Source organism: Onychostoma macrolepis, chromosome 16, assembly GCF_012432095.1.
Source record: "Onychostoma macrolepis isolate SWU-2019 chromosome 16, ASM1243209v1, whole genome shotgun sequence".
Classification (NCBI taxonomy): Eukaryota; Metazoa; Chordata; class Actinopteri; order Cypriniformes; family Cyprinidae; genus Onychostoma; species Onychostoma macrolepis.
In genome coordinates, this window is record NC_081170.1 from 20941010 (window position 1) to 20959996 (window position 18987).

General features: G+C 39.4%; 1 protein-coding gene across 3 annotated transcripts; it reads left to right on the forward strand.

The window, feature by feature from the left end:
* Positions 1-580: 580 nt before the first annotated feature.
* On the forward strand, positions 581-18981 carry rusc1 (RUN and SH3 domain containing 1). Of its 3 annotated transcripts, XM_058747211.1 has the most exons (12): positions 581-717; positions 1863-5030; positions 7459-8457; positions 9160-9279; positions 9382-9458; positions 9644-9661; positions 9902-10076; positions 10442-10547; positions 10668-10714; positions 11457-12216; positions 12314-12478; positions 15877-18981. In XM_058747211.1, exons 2-12 carry the CDS (start codon positions 1955-1957, stop codon positions 16040-16042), a joined length of 5709 nt encoding a protein of 1902 aa, XP_058603194.1. In that variant the 5' UTR covers positions 581-717; positions 1863-1954; the 3' UTR covers positions 16043-18981. The 3 variants fall into 3 exon arrangements, with proteins under 3 accessions (XP_058603194.1, XP_058603195.1, XP_058603196.1); XM_058747212.1 differs by lacking the exon at positions 9644-9661 and having other exon boundaries at positions 15877-18980; XM_058747213.1 differs by lacking the exon at positions 7459-8457 and having other exon boundaries at positions 15877-18976.
* The last annotated feature ends 6 nt before the right edge of the window (positions 18982-18987 follow it).

The following is an 18987-nucleotide window of genomic DNA, read 5'->3' on the forward strand; positions in this document are numbered from 1 at the left end:
GTACAGTACACAGTAAATGACACAATCTAACACGTGGTATTTTAACAGTCAATTATTATGATGGACTCTCTGTTATGTCTGACTATTAAAATGTCATATGTCTCAACCAACATTATAAAACCATGTCAAAATGAAGAGACGTACTCATAACATGTATTGTGGGGTAACGTTAAACAGGCTGAATGAGCACATGACAGTTAAAACATTAAGATTATTTTAACTTAATTAAAATGGAAAAACAATGAGTAATTAACAAGCTTTCACAACAAACGTGCTACAGTTTATTGTGCTGTCAATAATTCACGATAGGTTGTACTGTACATTTATACACTATACCAGAATGTCCCCATCATTGCTGTAAATTTGGATTGTAGAAAGACGAGCAATGTGCTTTTAATAAAGAAATCTGATTAATATTCTTTTACCATGCACTTTTCTGTGTGAAGAGGTGTTTGAATGAGTGTGTGCTAGCGAAGTTTTGTGGGCTCGCTGCTCTCGGTTTGGTCCAGGCAGAGAAGAGATGCTGCTGAGGGGTGTGGTCTCAGGATGGGATGAGAGAGAGGAGGAGAGAAGAGGGGGAGGAAGGGAGGGTGGATGACGGAGCGATAGACAGGAGGAAGGAGAAGAACGGCGTATAATTTCAGAGTCATGGCTTGTGCGATGGAATAGAGATCGAGATCAAGAAGAACGCGTCCTTTACATCCTTCTGGAAATTAGGTAATTCTTTCGTATTGTATTGTCTGCTGGATTTTGTGCGTTTTGTTTTATTGCCGGGTTTTGCTGATGAATCTGTTGTTTTGTTTATAAGGTGAGGTATTCTAAGATATATCACAAACAGATACGTTATGATCGTGATTCATACAGTACCATTAATATCTACAGAGGAGGTGTCATCACAACTCGTATGTCATCACATCTTATTAGACATCATTTTAATACTCTCTATAAATATTTAATATATTAGCCACCAACAAATAAATAATACACAACAGCGTCTTGTATTACGTGATGTTCAGATATTGTATTATATTAATTTCAATCATGAGTTTATTTACTAAACAAGCGCTAGGCCTAGATTTACATCCTCTGTATCCAAGGACATTGGGCGCGAGCAGTGCATTGCCTACGGTGTTCATGAAGAGCAAAAACAGCGTTAGTCATTGCTATGATTTTCTGCTCCACATGCCTCACGCAGAGAAAAGGCACAGATTTTTGATAGGAGCATAAAGAGATTTCTGGATATGTTAAGGACATGTTGATTGGCTTATATGTAGGCTATAATAATTTTGTTCTCTCTGTTATGGGCATGGGAATATAGACTAAATGAATACAAATTTGTTCTTATCTGAGGTCATCATGGCTTGGGTGAATGCAATAATAGACTGAAAAGATGCCAAGCTTTTAATGTAATTAGTAGGCATTTTTCTTTAGTCTTAAAGATAATGTGTTATTTTAATAATATTGATATAATATGCCTAAATGAAATACTGTTATATAGCATTATTATTAAAATTATAAATAAAATAATGATTATTATTGAAATTATTATTAAAATTGTATTATTTGTTAGACAAGCAATTGCATATTAGTGCTGAGCATGCAAGCAGTTTCTCCAAAGCTGGTGTGTACGATAAGTACACGTGTTTCAGTGACAGAGAATAGTGTATACATTTTTATGCTTTGAGAAATTGGAAATAATATGTTAAATATTAGTCTTGGAGCAACAGAGAAGTGCTACTTGATCTATGGTATCTATGTTTACTAGGTGATGCTAAACTGTGAACAATTTTTTGTTATGTTGCTCAAGAAAGGTTGTACATTTTTGTGTTTCTAAACAAAATCTGTCTTTCTTGATATTTCAGGTACTAACTAGATCCAAGATGTGACCCCATATGTTTACAAACTCCTTAGAAAAACATCAGAATAATAATCAGGACATAAAAACTATCCCACCATGCACCCATCCTCTCGTCCCTCTGTGCCCCCTCGTTCCCGCAGGTTTGTCAATAAGCGCACAGAGGTAAAACCAAGCCAAGGGGCTAAGAGGGAGGACAAAAACATAAACACGGTATCTTCATCTCCTCGTCGTGGCACTCGGGGACCACCTGAGTCTTCCAGGTTGAAGGGCCCTGGTCAAGGTGCACGAGCCCCAGTGGTTCAGTCCAAACTGGTGCGGCCACAGAAGAATGGTGCTCACGCAATACCAGCAATCTCAAAACCAAAAAGTGGACACACTGTATCAAACCTAGTCCCAGCTGTGGATCCAAACTGCAATGAGCCCAGCCTACCTTGTCTGTGTTGTGATGGCCATTCACCTCAGGATAGCAACAGCCTTTTTAATCACAACCATAACAACAATAACACCGTAAACATCAGGCAACAAATGAAGATGCCACCACCGCCACCTCCACAGAAGGAATTGGCAGTTCCAAAACAAGACATCAAAGAAGATGAGAGTAAGCCAGAGGTAAAGCAACCTCTTGTCATCCCAGTGGAGGAGAAAGAGGAGGACAATGGCAATGTGGATGAAAAAGAGGATGGTCAGCTCAAAAATGATGACTGTAGTGTGAATGTGAAAGCTAATGTTGATGAGAATGGCAACGGCAATTGTAATGGTGAAGATGGTGAAGATGATGAAGATGACGACGATGATGATGATACTCTTGTCCCTTCTTGCTGCAACTGTCCAGAATCCATGCTGGACTTCTCCCTTACATCTTCTACCTCATCTTCATCCACATCCATCAGCAGCTGCTCAGATCTGGAGTGTGACTGTCCTGAGACATTTTCATTGTCATCCCAGGACCAAGAGGCCACTGAATGCTATCCATCATCTTGTTCCCCGGTTTCCAACTGCCCTGCCTTTCAGTCCAATGTCTTACCACTGGATCTCAACACTTCTGCAAGATCACCTTGCTCTTCTGATGAAGGCTATCCCTCAGCCCCTTGCTCTCCGTCCTCTGACTACATAGATAGCAAGGGATCAGAAAAAGGAAAATGTGTTAAAGTGGATCTCCTCCATTTTTTAGACTCCATAGAAGAGTTGGGAAAAGTGGATCTGTTCTACCGCATTGTTAGGCTGGCACACTGGGAACTGGATGGTGAGCTGATTGTCAGAGATAGATTGGATCACCAGCAGAAGCTTCAGAGGGTTAACAAAGAGGTGAAGTTGGCTTATCTTGTGAAACTTCAGGAGGAAGGGTTAGACTTTGACGATGAGGATATCACTGGAGTTTTGGATGAAATGGGCAACATTGACATTCCATGGAAGTTGTATAAAAGCAACAAATCAAGTGAATCCCAGGAATTTTCTGATGCAGGGGTAGATATGACAGCTCCTTCTGATCTTGATGAAACCCCTGCCTCTGATTCACTTGCTCCATCGCCATTGGAGCCTCCTCCTCGGCCCCCAAAACCTCCAACGAGGCATGTGAGTGCTCACCCAGAATCACACACATATGAGAACATAAGCGGACATGTCTTCTCAGTCTCTTCCACCAATGACGCTACTAATTTCTCTACAAGTGTCCCTGTTCCTACCTTGTCTGCATTGTCATCCTCACCCCCAGCTTTGAAACCTCCTGCCCTTCCTCCTCCTCCATCACAGCCTGTGCCCTACTTCACCCTAAATACAGACAGACCTGCTCTCACCTCCCCCAAACCACCCATTCCTCCTCCGAGAAGACGTCATAAAGCCCGTCTAGAGGCTCTGAGACTTGCTGAGCTTGAAAGAGAAAAGACTCCTCTGTCCCTTCCACCGCCAACGTCCAGACCTCCTCCATTGCCACCTCCACCTGCAATGTCCTCGCCTCCAGCTATTCCACCTCCACCATCACTCCCGCCACCTCCATCTTTTCACGCTCTGGATGTGGAAATCCGAAAGTTGCTTGCGCTAGCAGGCCTCACCCAAGCTGAATTGCTTAAACTTAGTCCCGAGTTGGGTGTCTGTGTAGATGTTGTCCTGGAGAATGAGCAACAGCCAATGTCTGATGTCTGTCAGATCGGAGAAATCAGTGTAAACAGGACACACAAGGAAGAAAGTGTAGATAAGGGGTTGCATTCCAGATTGAGCGAAGGATCCAGATTTGGGAAAGACAGGTCTACAGATGTAAATGAATTAGATACTCTCAGTGAAAAGGAAGTTTGTAAAGATGAACAGAAGGAAGCAAACAGGACAACATCTTTCACAGAAATGGCAAGACGACGTAAGAGAAATGGTGGACACTGTAATCATAGCTGCAGCTGTGGTTTTGGATCCCATGTTAGCCTATCTTCCAACTCATATTACAGCACTGATCTTAGCCATACAAACATCCCGAATGTTAGCTTTGGAAGTTTTGATTATACTTCAGTGATTTCAGATACCCCTCCTCCTCCACCTCCACGACCATTGCCCCCTTGTCCACCAATTTCCTCCAGTCCTCCTGAACTTCCTCCTCTCAAGCCTTGCACTCTGCCTGCCAATGCATCTCGCCCAGATAGGTTTGACTGGCTGATAGCCTTCACCCCAGATATACAGTCGCCACCTCTTGAGATGCGAAAATCGTCGAACGATGGCATGTTGCAAAAAGGCCCAGCTTCAGCTTCAGGCTCAAAAGTCACAACCTTTAAAGAATTACGCAACAGAAGCAAACAGAGCTCCCTGCCAGCTCCTGTTCAACCAGAACCTGATCCAAATGTTATCACCCCAGACCCTGATTTCCTGTACAACCTCAAATGGAGAAGAGAGAAGATTGATGGGGATGGCTGGGAATATACTTCCCAAGCACAAGCCTCATTTCTTCAGCCGCCACCCACTCCTGCCTCATTGTCCCTCTTTAGGGAAATGTGCCGCCTGAATATACAAGAAGATTGCCCAGCAGAACCCAAAGTGTCCCAACAAATTGGCTGTTCAGTAAGTGAAGGCAGCCTGAGGACTATTTGTGATGAAAGAGATAAAGCTGCTCACACCAAGAAGACGGATGATGAAGATAAAGTGGAAGTTAGGGGAATGGCAGATGGAGCATGGACTTTGGAAACCAGAACATCAGGTAAAGTTGCATTTCATAAATATAGTTCATGTTTTGTCTTAGTACATCTACACAATAAAACAGTGCAAATTCAGAGGAATATTAAGGAGAAAGTAAAAGAACAGTAATCTGATGACATGGAAAGTGGTAAGCCAAGATGAGAGTCACGCAGGCAGATGGGTAGATGAATCAGCAGAGCAAGACTGGAGGGAACTTCAGAATGCAGCAGGCTTAATGCTGTGTTGTTTCTCATGATGTCACAAAGCTTTTAATTATTCATCCTCCTCAGCAGGCTAATTCCTTTTTTCTCTCATCCTCTCTTCCTTTGCCCTGGCTGGCACACATTATGTATCATACTTTCCTCTGTCAACATTCCTATTTTTCAGTCAGTAGTTTCTATTTTAGCTAAGCTAAAGTCAAACAAATTGGCATTTCAAAACTTGAAATGATATTACTATCACAAATATTGTCTCACACAAAAGTCATAATGCACACCCCACACTTCTCTGCTTCTCTCCTCAACCTTGCTTTTCTGACATGCCTTGTTTTTTCCTATTATTAAATTGATACTCCTGTGCTTGTTATTCTCTCATTGCATTATTTTATTTTTAATTTGCCATTTCTCTTTTGCTCTGCTCTTTTCTGCACTGTTTATCTGCCAAATGGAAAAGGCTAATTTGCTTGGATCAGGTTACTTCACTTTTGACTTCAGATATAAATGGCCTCTAATGTGCCTGTAAATTGAGTAGCAAATACATTTGAGGGAGCCCTCATTTTTGTTTACAAGGTTAGCACATCATACTACTCTGCTAACCCATGCTTTGGCAATATAAGCACTATTCATCTTATTCATGGATATTAGTATTCATGAATTTAGCTTTGGTGTTTAGTTCTTCAACTTGTGTACTTTTGTTTTATTTTGTGTTAGTAAATCGCTGTTTATTGAATCTTTACATCCTTCACGACTCATATTTCTGGCTGTGTCAGTCAGCTCAAGAACATGACCTTGTGCCTTTAAGTGTAGAAAAGGTGTGACTCAGACCTTTACACCAATCACAATACAGCGACAGGGAAACAGGAAGTGCTGAGTCAAACTGACTTCATTTGAGAAAGGGAGATATCTGGCAAGTTAAGGTAAAGTAGAATTTTTTTTGTGTATAAATCATAATTAAATGTGTACTGTATGATGAAAATGTAAATTTTTTGACTGACTGGGAATTGTATGATTCAATTTTATAACACATAAACAGCATAACCATTGAAATACAACATGCAATCTACTGATATGAATCAGAAGGAGTTCTAGATCTGAAAGAGCTTATTTTCAAGACGGTTAGGCCTTGTAGCTTGTCTTTCAAGGCAAAGTTGCCATTCCAGGTGAAATTTGATCCTAGTGAGATCCTAGATAGAGACTGCTTTCCCGCACACGGTCGAATGTTTAGAGATCAGATAAAGTGCTAGTAGGCTTTGCATATCATGTGCTGAAAATTGTAGTGTTTTTGTGTGTGTGTGTTTGTGTGTGTGTTTGTGTTTGTGTTTGTTTTAGTGAAAAAAAAACAGCAATGAAAAGATACAAAAGTCTGGCATGCATTACTCCGTGCAGTTATACGAAGGAAATTTGGAGTACTTCACTGATTAGCTTATGGATTTGTATTTACTACTATATTAATACAATTAATATTTTTTTTAATGTTCTGACCTGTGAAACACTACGAGCGGCATAAAATATGCAGTCCAGATACAAATTTATTATTATTATCTAAATGTTCGCATCTTTAGACAATGAGTAATATACATATTTCCCCATGCACTATGGCATGTTGTGCAGTGTTGTAATGTTTGTATGATTATTATAACACAGAAAATTACGGTGGCCGAGAGAGCTCAACACGCTGCAACTTCAGAAAACACATGCAAATAGAAAAAGCACCAGCAAATCAAGAAAACATCTTCATCAGTTTGACAGCAGGTGCTGCAAATGTTCACAACACAAACAGATAAAGAAATGCACTGCAAATGCTCACAACACAACCCAATAAAGAATTTTATTTGCAGCGCGTTCCTTTGTTTTCTTGTGTTAGTATTTGCAGTGTGTTTCTTTATTTGGTTGTGTTGTAAACATTTGTAGCGCATGTGTTGTCAAATTGATGAAGTTGTTTTCTTAATTTGCAGGTGTTTTTTTCTATTTGCAGCGCGTTGAGTTCTCTCGGCCACCGTAAAAAATACTCTTTACATACAGCATATTGAATGTTTGAAGGAGTTCTCTTTCATCTGTTTCATCATAAGTGCATTCTCTCTTCTTCTAAATGACACTAACATTTTTTCCATTCTCTCTTTTTCTCCCTCTTTCTTCACTGTTTGCTGTTTTACCATTCTGCCCATCCTTTCGATTCTGACTCTCCTCCATTGTTATACTCTCATAATTCTTCACCCATAATAACTGTAAAAGTGTCCTCACCTCCCTTGTCCCTCTCCCTGACCTCACCTTATTACCTGCACTCTGCTCCCCTGTCCCAGTTTTACTACACTGACACTAACAGGGATCGTGCCGTGACCCATTGTGAGGGTTCTATAAACATCTCAAACCCGTTATGCATAAATTCCACTTTTGACTGCAGCAAAGATGACTATACTGACTCCCTGTACTGTGCTGGCCCAGAAAACAATACGTTTTTGTTCTGTAAACAAGAAAATGATCTCAATGGTAACATGGATTCTCTGTACCACCGCTGTAATCATGCTGACAGCTTCCTAGACTCTTTATACATCTGTGGGCATGATCTTGACAGCACAAAAAACAGCTTCTGTCCACATAACAGTGGAGTCGATTCAATCAGAAATGATGATTCACTTTACAGTGATGCCAGATACACAAGAAGGAGCCTGAAGCTGTTCACTGACCCTGAACCACCAACTGACATTAACACTCTCACTGAGGGCGACATAACGCCGTACAAAAACATTGACATGCAGACTTACATAACTATGCGGAACCTCAAAAATCGGAGCTATGCAAACAAAAACAGTTATAACGATGTCGACTCGCTGTTTGATTTGAACTCAGATAACATTGATGACTCAAAACCACCAATAAACCCGTTTTTTGACCACAACAGCAATGAAAACACAACACAGAACAAACAGCAGCTTGTATCTTTCCCTGCTTACTACCTTTATCACCCCAAAAACTGCCCCTTGCATAAAGGTGCCCCCCCACGGCTTTCCCCCGTAGGAGCCATCTCGCCTCCCCACAGGTCCGGGCCTCCAGTTCCAGGCACAGATGTTGCCCGTCTCTGTTCACCCTTGTTCCCCCGCAGTCACACCCTTCCTGCCCTTGCCGCCCCCCTATACTACCCTTATTTGTACACACCCCCTGTTCAAGCCCCTCTGCGGGAGCCATCGGTCCCCATACTTCACTCTCAGCAGAGTCCACCACCGCTCACTTTGAGTAAGAGATCAGTGCATTCTCATTTCTCTCACATTCCTCCTCTTCTTTCCACTTTCTTAGATTGTAAAAGCACCATGTCTATTTGTCGCTGTGTCTCCATTCATATTCTGTGGATATTGTAGCACTGTCTGTGTGAAATATGTGGTTGTCTGTTGCATGATGGCATCAAAACCTTAAATGATAATATGTGGCTTATTTTTGTAATTTTTTTTACTGGTCAACTGTGCTTGAAATATTTGATTATAAATTAAGTAAATTAATTATTTTATATAAATATACTTATTGCTCTCATTTAAACTTTTTGAAAATAGTTTTTGTTTACGGCTGTACAATATTTAAATTTAAATTTTTAAATTTTAATTATTTTATATGCTTTCTATATTATTATTATTTTTTTTTTACCCCAGACATTTACCGAATATTTTTGTTGATTTTAAAGGCATTGGTGTTTATTTTTTATGCTGCTCAGCATGTTTTGCTTTTGCATGTGACAAACCCAAATATGTCAAATCAAGTCCAAATATGACTGAAATGAATAAATATCTTTCATAATTTATTCATTAATATTTGTATCAGATCTATACACGTTCCTCATGAGCTGCTGTCATGTACTGCACTGGATTGGCTCAAGATCAACTGTAATACATTATCTTCTGCTAATCGAGTTTCTAACCCCACCCTGCTGTCTTTTCCTCGTAATAGCTGTTCGCAGCTTCTCATTTGCTGGCTCTGAGCAGAAGAACGCGGCCTGGATGGGAGAAGACGTGAGGCCCTCACTGAGTGCTGAAGGGCTGTCCTCTGCCTGCCTGCAAGAAAAGAAAAGTAATACAGTATAGTATACCTCAGAAACATTTGGTCCATATTTGTCTTTATTTTGATTTTATAAATAATTGTTGACATTTTATGTGTTCTGTCTCTTGTCAGCTCTTGTCAATTCAGTCAGTGTGGCAGTGGAAGCCATTTTGGCTCAGTTCAGTTCCTCCAGGACTGTTGTACAGAAGGTCAGTTTTGCGCAAACGTTTGTTCTCAAACTTGGCATCTTAAACTCCACATTAGTTTAAGATAAACATTCCCACAGAAAAGTAAAATTGAACATTAATAGAATTAGTAAACCGTACCTGTTTTTTCCTCTCTCTCCATGCCACTTCCATGCACTTGGCTTATCTCTTCCGTTTTCTTTCTTCAGTTTCACTCAGTAGATAAGGTACTTCAAAGTTCATAAACATGAGCTTTGCGAATAACTTATTTTCACACTAACCTCATGCTCCGTTCACCTCTTTCTCCTATTTTCATATTCCCTCTCCCTACCTCTTTTATTTATTTTAAACACTTTATATATCTTTTTTCTCCATTGCTTTGCATATTTTTTTTATTCATTCTCTCCGTCTCTCTCCCCCTCTTGTCTGCCTATCTTCCATTGCCCTTTTTTGACCTCTGTTGACAGACTCTTTCTGGAGACAGCAGTGTAAATCCCTGTCTGGGTCGTCTGGTACTGCAGTGCCTTTGCCCAGCTCTGCGCAACCTGCTCTCTGATGGACTCAAGCCCCACCAGAGTGACCTCATTGCAGGCAGAAGGCCAAATTCGCCCTGGGGATTGGTTCAGGCCTCCACCAAACCAGGTAAAAGACATCTGGACCTGGCATACTAGACAGTTACCTTCATTTTTCTCTCTCTCCATCTCTCATCCTCACACTTGTTTCGTTCTCTTATTTTCTGGCACCATGAATCCCTGCAGTATTGACTCACCCATCTCTGTCATACTTCCAATCTTTAAATATTCCTTGGTTTTCTCCCTCAGTATTCTTTCTTTTTGCTGCTCATATTCATTGTCTTATAATTTCTGTAGCATTAGCAGGATTTCGATACTTTGTTCACCATGGTACACATTCATTCTGTTGCCTTTCCTAGCATTTCATAATCAGTGGTTTGCTTGTGAAAACTTACATGTATCTTTTAAAAATTGTCATTTATTATGGTTCTTTAGGCCCGAGCACACAGGCTTTGCACAACCTTCAGACTAAAGTAGCAGGGCTTCCCCAGCTTAAGCAGAGCAGACACAAGTTCAACGCATTCCTGTTTGGCCTTCTCAAGTAAGCCAGAACTTTCCTTGGCTCATCTAAAAAATGATTTTATGGATAAAATATTGATTGTCTCTCTATTCTTTTTATTCTCCATTGATTTATTTTTTCTTCTTCTAATCTGTCATGAAGTGTCAAGCTCCTGGACTACTGGCTTTCACATCTGCAGTCCTGCAGTGGTAAGTGTTATATTTACTGTTCTCCAGTTTTTCTTGCTGGAAAATCCATCTCAAGCTAGTTTTTGGAACAATGGCAGCTAGTGGACCATCTTGGACTGCCAACAAACCAATTACTGACATAGGGCCAGTTTTGCTAAACGGGGAATATTAGCGCAAGAGCGCAATTCCAAAACCACACCAATGGGAGGGAAAATTTCTGCTGGTGATTTACTAACAATGCGCAAATTAAAGAACACAGATGCAACATCGACCAACGCAATATACCAAGCGCAGCACAAATTATCGTAGTTGCAAATAAAGAAGCCACAGTACGTTGAAAAATTAAGGTTCGCTAGAAGTTTTGATAAACCTGGTATTGCGTGACTCATAGTTGAGGGAAATTCCTGAAGCAAATAAAAAATATCATGGCTTCACAAACGATATGTTCGGATAATGTGTTCTTCTGGCATTCAAAATAAATTAATACGTGTGGAAAAAATCTAAAAGGTATTGATTTATCTGTTGAGTAAAACAAAGTTACCAAAATGCCCTTTTTTAGTACTCACTAAAATGTAATTATATACATTTGTTTGATAACCCTTAATGAATGGAATTTATTAAGCGTCACAGTAGTAGATCTGTTTTAACCAGTGATGCTTTTTTTTATTAATTAAAAATGTATATCAGTATACATTTATTATATTTTTTTTTTTCTTTATCATAATTTTTACCTTTTGTATTTTCTTTTTCCTCACTCCCACAGATGTGTTGGAGACATATTATCGCCCCACTTCCTTCATGCGTCTCTCACTAACTTCTTGCCAGCCTCTTTTCGAGGAGCTTCTCCTCCTACTGCAGCCTCTCTCTCTTCTGACCTTTAACCTCGACCTGCTGTTTCAGCATCACCACCTTGACCCCTCCTCCCCAACTCTCACCCCAGCCAGTCACACATCTGAGATATATAGCCCACCAAATGAAGACTTCAGCTTCCACTTGTCACCCAAGGGGCTTTTCCAAGGAAGTGGCCATCATCTTGGAAGCGTGTTAGAGCAAGACCATGGCAGTTTGGGTTTAGACAACAATCCTAATTCAGGTCTCACGAGTCACATTCTTGATCTGTCAGCCTATCGCAATCCAATTTCGCTGTCGTCAGGCGTCACCAAGGAGGAAGCCAGTCCGCCATTATCATGGTTTAAAGGGAATGAGATCTCCATACCTCTTAATGCCGGAAGCCTTTCCCAGCAGGCAGGCCAGGCTCTTCAGCAAGGCTGGGGTGCAGTAATGCGTTTTGGGGAGCGTTTAGGGCAGAACTTTGGTTTGGCTACCACCACAGAGGATGATAAAAGTCCAAACTCACCCGTTGACTTCAATAATGGCTTCTCGCTGAATCCAAAAAGTGCAGATGAAAACAGGCAGCAACCAAGAGATGACCTTTCCTTGAAGGATAGTGGAGCTGCTGTTCCCTGGGGTCTGGGACGGCTCTTTGGAGCTTCTAAGAGCCCCAACAACCCACCAACAAGCAGGTTAGATGTTGTTTTTTTTAATTGTCTGTTTAGTATATTCCAGATTTGTCAGGTTTATTTATGTGATGTATCTTTTTTATCTTCTTTCATACTGTAGGCGTCCATCTCAGTGGCTCTCCCCAGGCGTATCCGTCTTTTCCCGCATAGTTTATCTTGGCCAGGGTTCTCTGCCTGAGAAGGGAGAGCCCCAGAGAAGCAAAGATAAGGAGGAAGATGAGAAGGAAGAGATTAATGAAACCAGAGATCAGCCAAAGCCCCTGAGGTAAAGTTTCTGTTAGATTATTCATATTCCTAACAGATTTACATTTATGCATTTTATGAGATAAGTTCAGACCTTTTATGGTAAAAAAATAAAGTGCTTTTGAAGGGCTTGTGGTTATTTAGGTCAATGACACAATGTTCATTTTTGTCTATTCATTTATTCAGAAATACAAAAATAAATAAATAAAAATGAAAATCATACATTCATACATGTAATGACTATATATATATATATATAGACTTATATACAGTATCTCACAAAAGTGAGTACACCCCTCACATTTTTGTAAATATTTTATATCTTTTCATGTGACAACACTGAAGAAATGAAACTTTGCTACAATGTAAAGTAGTGAGTGTACAGCTTGTATAACAGTGTAAATTTGCTGTCCCCTCAAAATAACTCAACACACAGCCATTAATGTCTAAACCGCTGGCCACAAAAGTGAGTACACCCCTAAGGGAAAATGGCTAATTGGGCCCAATTTGGATATTTTCTCTCCCCGGTGTCATGTGACTCGTTAGTGTTACAAGGTCTCAGGTGTGAATGGGGAGCAGGTGTGTTAAATTTGGTGTTACCGGTCTCACTCTCTCATACTGGTCACTGGAAGTTCATCATGGCACCTCATGGCAGAGTCCTGCACGGGTCCTTTTTGATAAACCCGCACCCGCCCCGCACCCGCAGTAGTTAACCGAATACCCGACCCGTTATCCGACAGCAACACTAATTTAGTTCCGGACCCGACCCGACCCGTTTTACATAAAAACCGCGACCCGAACCGCACCCGCATTAAATCTACATAAGGCGGAAAAAACGCCTTTATTTTATTTTTAATGTAACAAGCAATTAACAAGTCATTCTGAGTTAATGCGTTAATGCGTTTAAAAATTAATAATAACATTTAACACACGCAGCCCAACAAGTTAACAGAGAGAAAGCAACATTATAGGCTGCATAAAAATATGTAGGACTGGCAGCAGTGTCGAGGATCGAGAGAGAGAGAGAGCTCGCACAACATCCAATGTGTAAAAACAATATAAAACTATTGCGTATGTGACCAATCTATTTTAAACAGGTCTAAAAGGCTAGCTGTCAATCAATGTCAATACAGCTGTCCATTGGCTACAGTGCTCAGTGTTTGCAAATCCCGCTGTAGAAGCCCGGTCTTCAGACAGAGCGAGCGAACACAAGCATGGGACAATTTGAAAGAAAGGAGCTGCTTATCAACGTGTACTGGATTAAGTCGAAATAGTCTTGGTTATAATTGTACCCGCAACCCGCCCGTGCCTGTCACCAGTCCGACCCGCACCCGCACCGCACCCGACACGTCAATATTATTCCACCTGTTACGTCAATTTTTGCGGTTCACCCGTCGGGTACCCGCCCGCGTGCAGGACTCTGCCTCATGGCAAAGAACTCTCTGAGGATCTGAAAAAAAGAATTGTTGCTCTACATAAAGATGGCGTAGGCTATAAGAAGATTGCCAAGACCCTGAAACTGAGCTGCAGCACGGTGGCTAAGACCATACAGTGGTTTAACAGGACAGGTTCCACTCAGAACAGGCCTCGCCATGGTCGACCAAAGTTGAGTGCACGTGCTCAGCGTCAAATCCAAAGGTTGTGTTTGGGAAATAGACGTATGAGTGCTGCCGGCATTGCTGCAGAGGTTGAAAGGGTGGGGGTTCAGCCTGTCAGTGCTCAGACCATACGCCACATACTGCATCAGATTGGTCTGCATGGCTGTTGTCCCAGAAGGAAGCCTCTTCTAAAGATGATGCACTAGAAAGCCCACAAACAGTTTGCTGAAGACAAGCAGACTAAGGACATGGATTGCTGGAAGCATGTCCTGTGATCTGATGAGACCAAGATAAACTTATTTGGTTCAGATGGTGTCAAGCGTGTGTGGTGGCAACCAGGTGAGGAGTACAAAGACAAGTGTGTCTTGCCAACAGTCAAGCATGGCGGTGGGAGTGTCATGGTCTGGGGCTGCATGGGGGCTGCATGAGTGCTGCCGGCACTGGGGAGCTACAGTTCATTGAGGGAACCATGAATGCCAACATGTACAGTGACATACTGAAGCAGAAGATGATGCCCTCCCTTCGGAGACTGGGCTGCAGGACAGTATTCCAACATAACGACCCCAAACACACCTCCAAGACGACCACTGCTTTGCTAAAGAAGCTGAGGGTAAAAGTCATGGACTGGCCAAGCATGTCTCCAGACCTAAACCCTATTGAGCATCTGTGGGGCATCCTCAAACGGAAGGTGGAGGAGCGCAAGGTCTCTAACATCCACCAGCTCCGTGATGTCGTCATGGAGGAGTGGAAGAGGACTCCAGTGGCAACCTGTGAAGCTCTGGTGAACTCCATGCCCAAGAGGGTTAAGGCAGTGCTGGAAAATAATGGTGGCCACACAAAATATTGACACTTTGGGCCCAATTTGTACATTTTCACTTAGGGGTGTACTCACATTTGTGGCCAGCGGTTTAGACATTAATGGCTGTGTGTTGAGTTATTTTGAGGGGACATCAAATTTACACCGTTATAACAAGCTGTACACTCACTACTTTACATTGTAGCAAAGTGTCATTTCTTCAGTGTTGTCACATGAAAAGATATAATAAAATATTTACAAAAATGTCAGGGGTGTACTCACTTCTGTGAGATACTGTAAGTATATTTTTATTGACATGTATTTATTCACTTATTTGCAAAACATGAATTTCTGAATTAAAATTCATAAATATTTTTTAGGGAATAAAGGAGAAAATGTCAGCGTAAAGCAGCAGTCTTTATGTGAAGTTGAAGGGAAAAAGCCTCATTAAAAGAATGACTTTATTGAGAAGAAAATCATATGTTGTAGTTTCAATTTTAATTATTTCATGGAAAAAAATATTTTAACAGAACTGCTTTATGGCTTATAATATTTGAAAATAGTTTGGTAAACTTGAAGTCATGCAAGCCAACAAACATTTAAAAAAAAAATGAAAATCATCGAAAAAATCATAAAAAATGATATCATATCATAATATCAACCTGCTGTGAGTCAAGGTCAGTAAGTCTCTTAAAATATCAAATAACTTTTTTTTTTAATGACAAGCCAAGGTTAGTTAACATTGTAAAATGTGGTGTCAAAAATGTAATATTTCAAAATGAATAATTCATGATATTACAAAAAAAAATGTTTTATTGTAATATTTACATTTATGTTTAATTAATTAATGAGATGTGTACACACAAATATTCAATGTGTAAGCAAAACATGCTATTACCTTTTACCACATTTACATTGTTAGATTCATCTATGACAGTTTAATATGTTGATCCATAAGTCTCTGAAAAGAGTCTCTGAAGCTTTTACTATCAACAATATGCTGAGTCTTGTGTTCTGATTCATCAGGATGGTTCGAACTCTGTGTGACCACGCAGGCACTGGAACAGAGCTGAGCTTCAGGAAGGGGGAGGAGCTTGTCCTGTTGGGAGGTGTGGACCACGACTGGATTCGATGTCGTCAAGGTCACGAGGAAGGCCTTGTTCCCATTGGTTATGCTTCACTTATCATGTGACTTATCTTTAATTTTGCCTGTATGTTTGTGTGAAAGAATATCAGGGGATAATGTATAAGGAAAAAGACCATATATAGATGTAGTTATTAGTAGCCGTGTTACGTGTTAATCTGTTTATCTCTGACCCTTGTTGCCTGGTTTGTGACGTCTGGAATATTTTCTGTGATATATTGGAAACTTTACAAATCATAAATATATATTTAGATTTTACAAAGATAGATAGACAGATAAACAAGAAATAGAAATGGGTAATGAATAAGAATAAAGTTTAACAAAAATAAAACCATCATAGTGTATTTATTATTAGGTGTTGCCATAACAAACAGCTCGCCCTGGAATTTTACTTAAAAAGCTCAGCGCAAAGTTACGTATATTCGTAAAACAGCATTTCACGATAATTTTAAGTCTAATAAACAACCAATATGCATATTCAACCTATTTTCATCCAAAACTGTGTGTAAAACCCCTTCCATTTCTTACCATATCATCAGCCCAAAGGCAAGCATGTCTTCATTATTGCAAAGGCATGAGTTTTGGTTATTTTGGGGCTGCATTAGTAGTTAACTCTTTAATTTATTAGACAATTAATGTTTTATTTTTATTGAGCTATTTAATAAGAAATTACTGGCTAATCAGTCTAAAAACAATTTAAATTAAAAAAAAAAAGTAATAATATTAATACTTTGTTGTCCTAATTTGAACAACCAACAATTAATAGATGAACTCTTGGTATTGCCTGAAGATGCCCTTATATACACCCTTTTATTATCTCACTTACCAAGAAAAAAACATTCTGTTTGAAGACCGACATTATTATTCTCTTATCGTTATTATTGTAACTCTCAATGGTAACAGTCAGATATACATATTAGAGTGGTAGTGTGTAGATGATTCTTTTCTATTTCTTACAGTGTGATGGCTACTGTGGTAAGATCTGTATCACCATGAGCTTGATTAGTGACTATGCATACTCTGTACTGTACTGTACTGTACTGTTTATGAGGCTTGTTGCTGGAGAAACCGTATATGATTGATGGCATTCATGATTTTCTTTTGAATTGATATTCTGCATCCGTATAACGCTTTGAATCAAGGGTTTACATACTAAACCGGCATGAATGTGTATGAATGTGTGTAGCAAATGTCAGGTATTCATCGATACAACTTATTTGTGTGCGCAAATACTTTCTCTCAGACTACAAATGCTAAAGGAATAGGCCAGGATTTTAGTGGCTGTTGTGGGAAAGGTGATTTTAAATAGAGCTTGCATATTGTTGTTCATTAAATGGCCCTCTGTGTTTCCCACATGTATGAATTTTTGTCACACCTCTGACACTGCTAATCATAAATATATTCTGAAAAATGAAAGAATAACCAAGTCACGTTAGCGTGCCAGTCCGCATGGAACACAGCTTTGCCTATCACACCACGTAATGATATGCCTTCTGGATTATTCCAACCAATAGCAAAAAAGCAGTGGGCTACAGTAGCAGTAACCAATTCACATTGCTGTATATATATATAAGTAAAATTACTGTATGGAATTTATGTATGTATGAGTATGTCAAGGGACAGTTGATACAGTTTTTAGGGTATAGTTTAGGAGAAAACAAAGTCTGAGATTTAGCTCCTTGAGAATTTAGCTTTGTAATTGGCTTGAGCTTTAATGTCCCTGTTAAAAAAAAAAATAATAATAATAATGAAATCTTATGGTTTGAGAAGTAAGCAAGCAGCAGGGGTTCGGTGTAAAAAAAAACAAACAAAAAAACATAATTAGTGTAATAGTCTTACCTCACAGGGCAAACTGCAATGATGCATGAATAACGATTATATCATTGTTTATTATTATTTTTAGTTCTTGTAGTTGTTATTTTCATTATGACTGTGCATTTATAATTGTGACATTTGAATTTCTTTAATATGTTTTGGAGAAAGAAACGGCTATGTTGCATTATAAATATTGTGTGCTTATTGTTTGTGGTTACTATACCATACTATTGATCTGCTTTTTATCTGTTCCACTTGTCTATCTCTCTATCTATCTCCTGTGTGTGTACCTTTGTGTGGTAATGAGTTGCGTAGCTCTGTGTGGTAATGCCCATCTCTGGTAGCACACTTAAAGCATATTATGTACTGTACCAACTCTTGAGTTCTGTAATTCCCCGTGAATCAGCTCTATGCATGTTGGTGTTTGTAAATATACCCAATAAAATATTAAAAGAAACAATCTGCAAAAAGTGTGATGCTGAAGACGTATGATGTTGTGATGTTGTGGACAGTGTTTATGTCAGCTGCAATACCACAGATCACATTAAGATGTCACTAAATGAACAAATGTAAGACAACTCCTGCACTGATACGGCTGTTGTGATGTGTTTAATGTGACGTCAACTTCAGAACAAGCAACTTATAAAAAAGTTTCAATTAGTTAAGATCAAACCTCAAGACCATATTGCAGTACTGATAATATCCCTAAACTCCATATTTGCACATGCCTTAAGTGCATTCACTTCTTATACACACTTTGGGATATAATATCAAACCCAAAGTTTGTGATTCATAGAGATGTATCTAATTTCCATTATTAATATATTTTGATCCCACACCATGATTTCTAGAGCCAGTCCCTGTGTTCTCACTGTATATTTATAACGCTGCCCTCTTATGGCACATAAAGAAACATTTCTCTTTTGAATGTACCGTAAATAAAGGTAGATATATCATGAACATATTTGTAAAATTATTTTGGATTTCAAACAAACAAATAGTCCATAACGTAGGTATATGAACTAATGTTTTCTGTAATTATTCTTTTTACTATAATGTTGAAAGAATAAAGGTAAATTTATAATTATGTCATAATTATTAATATTATAAAAATTGACAAAATTTATTTAATTTAAAATGAGTCATAGTTATGGCAGTCATTATGACATAACATAATA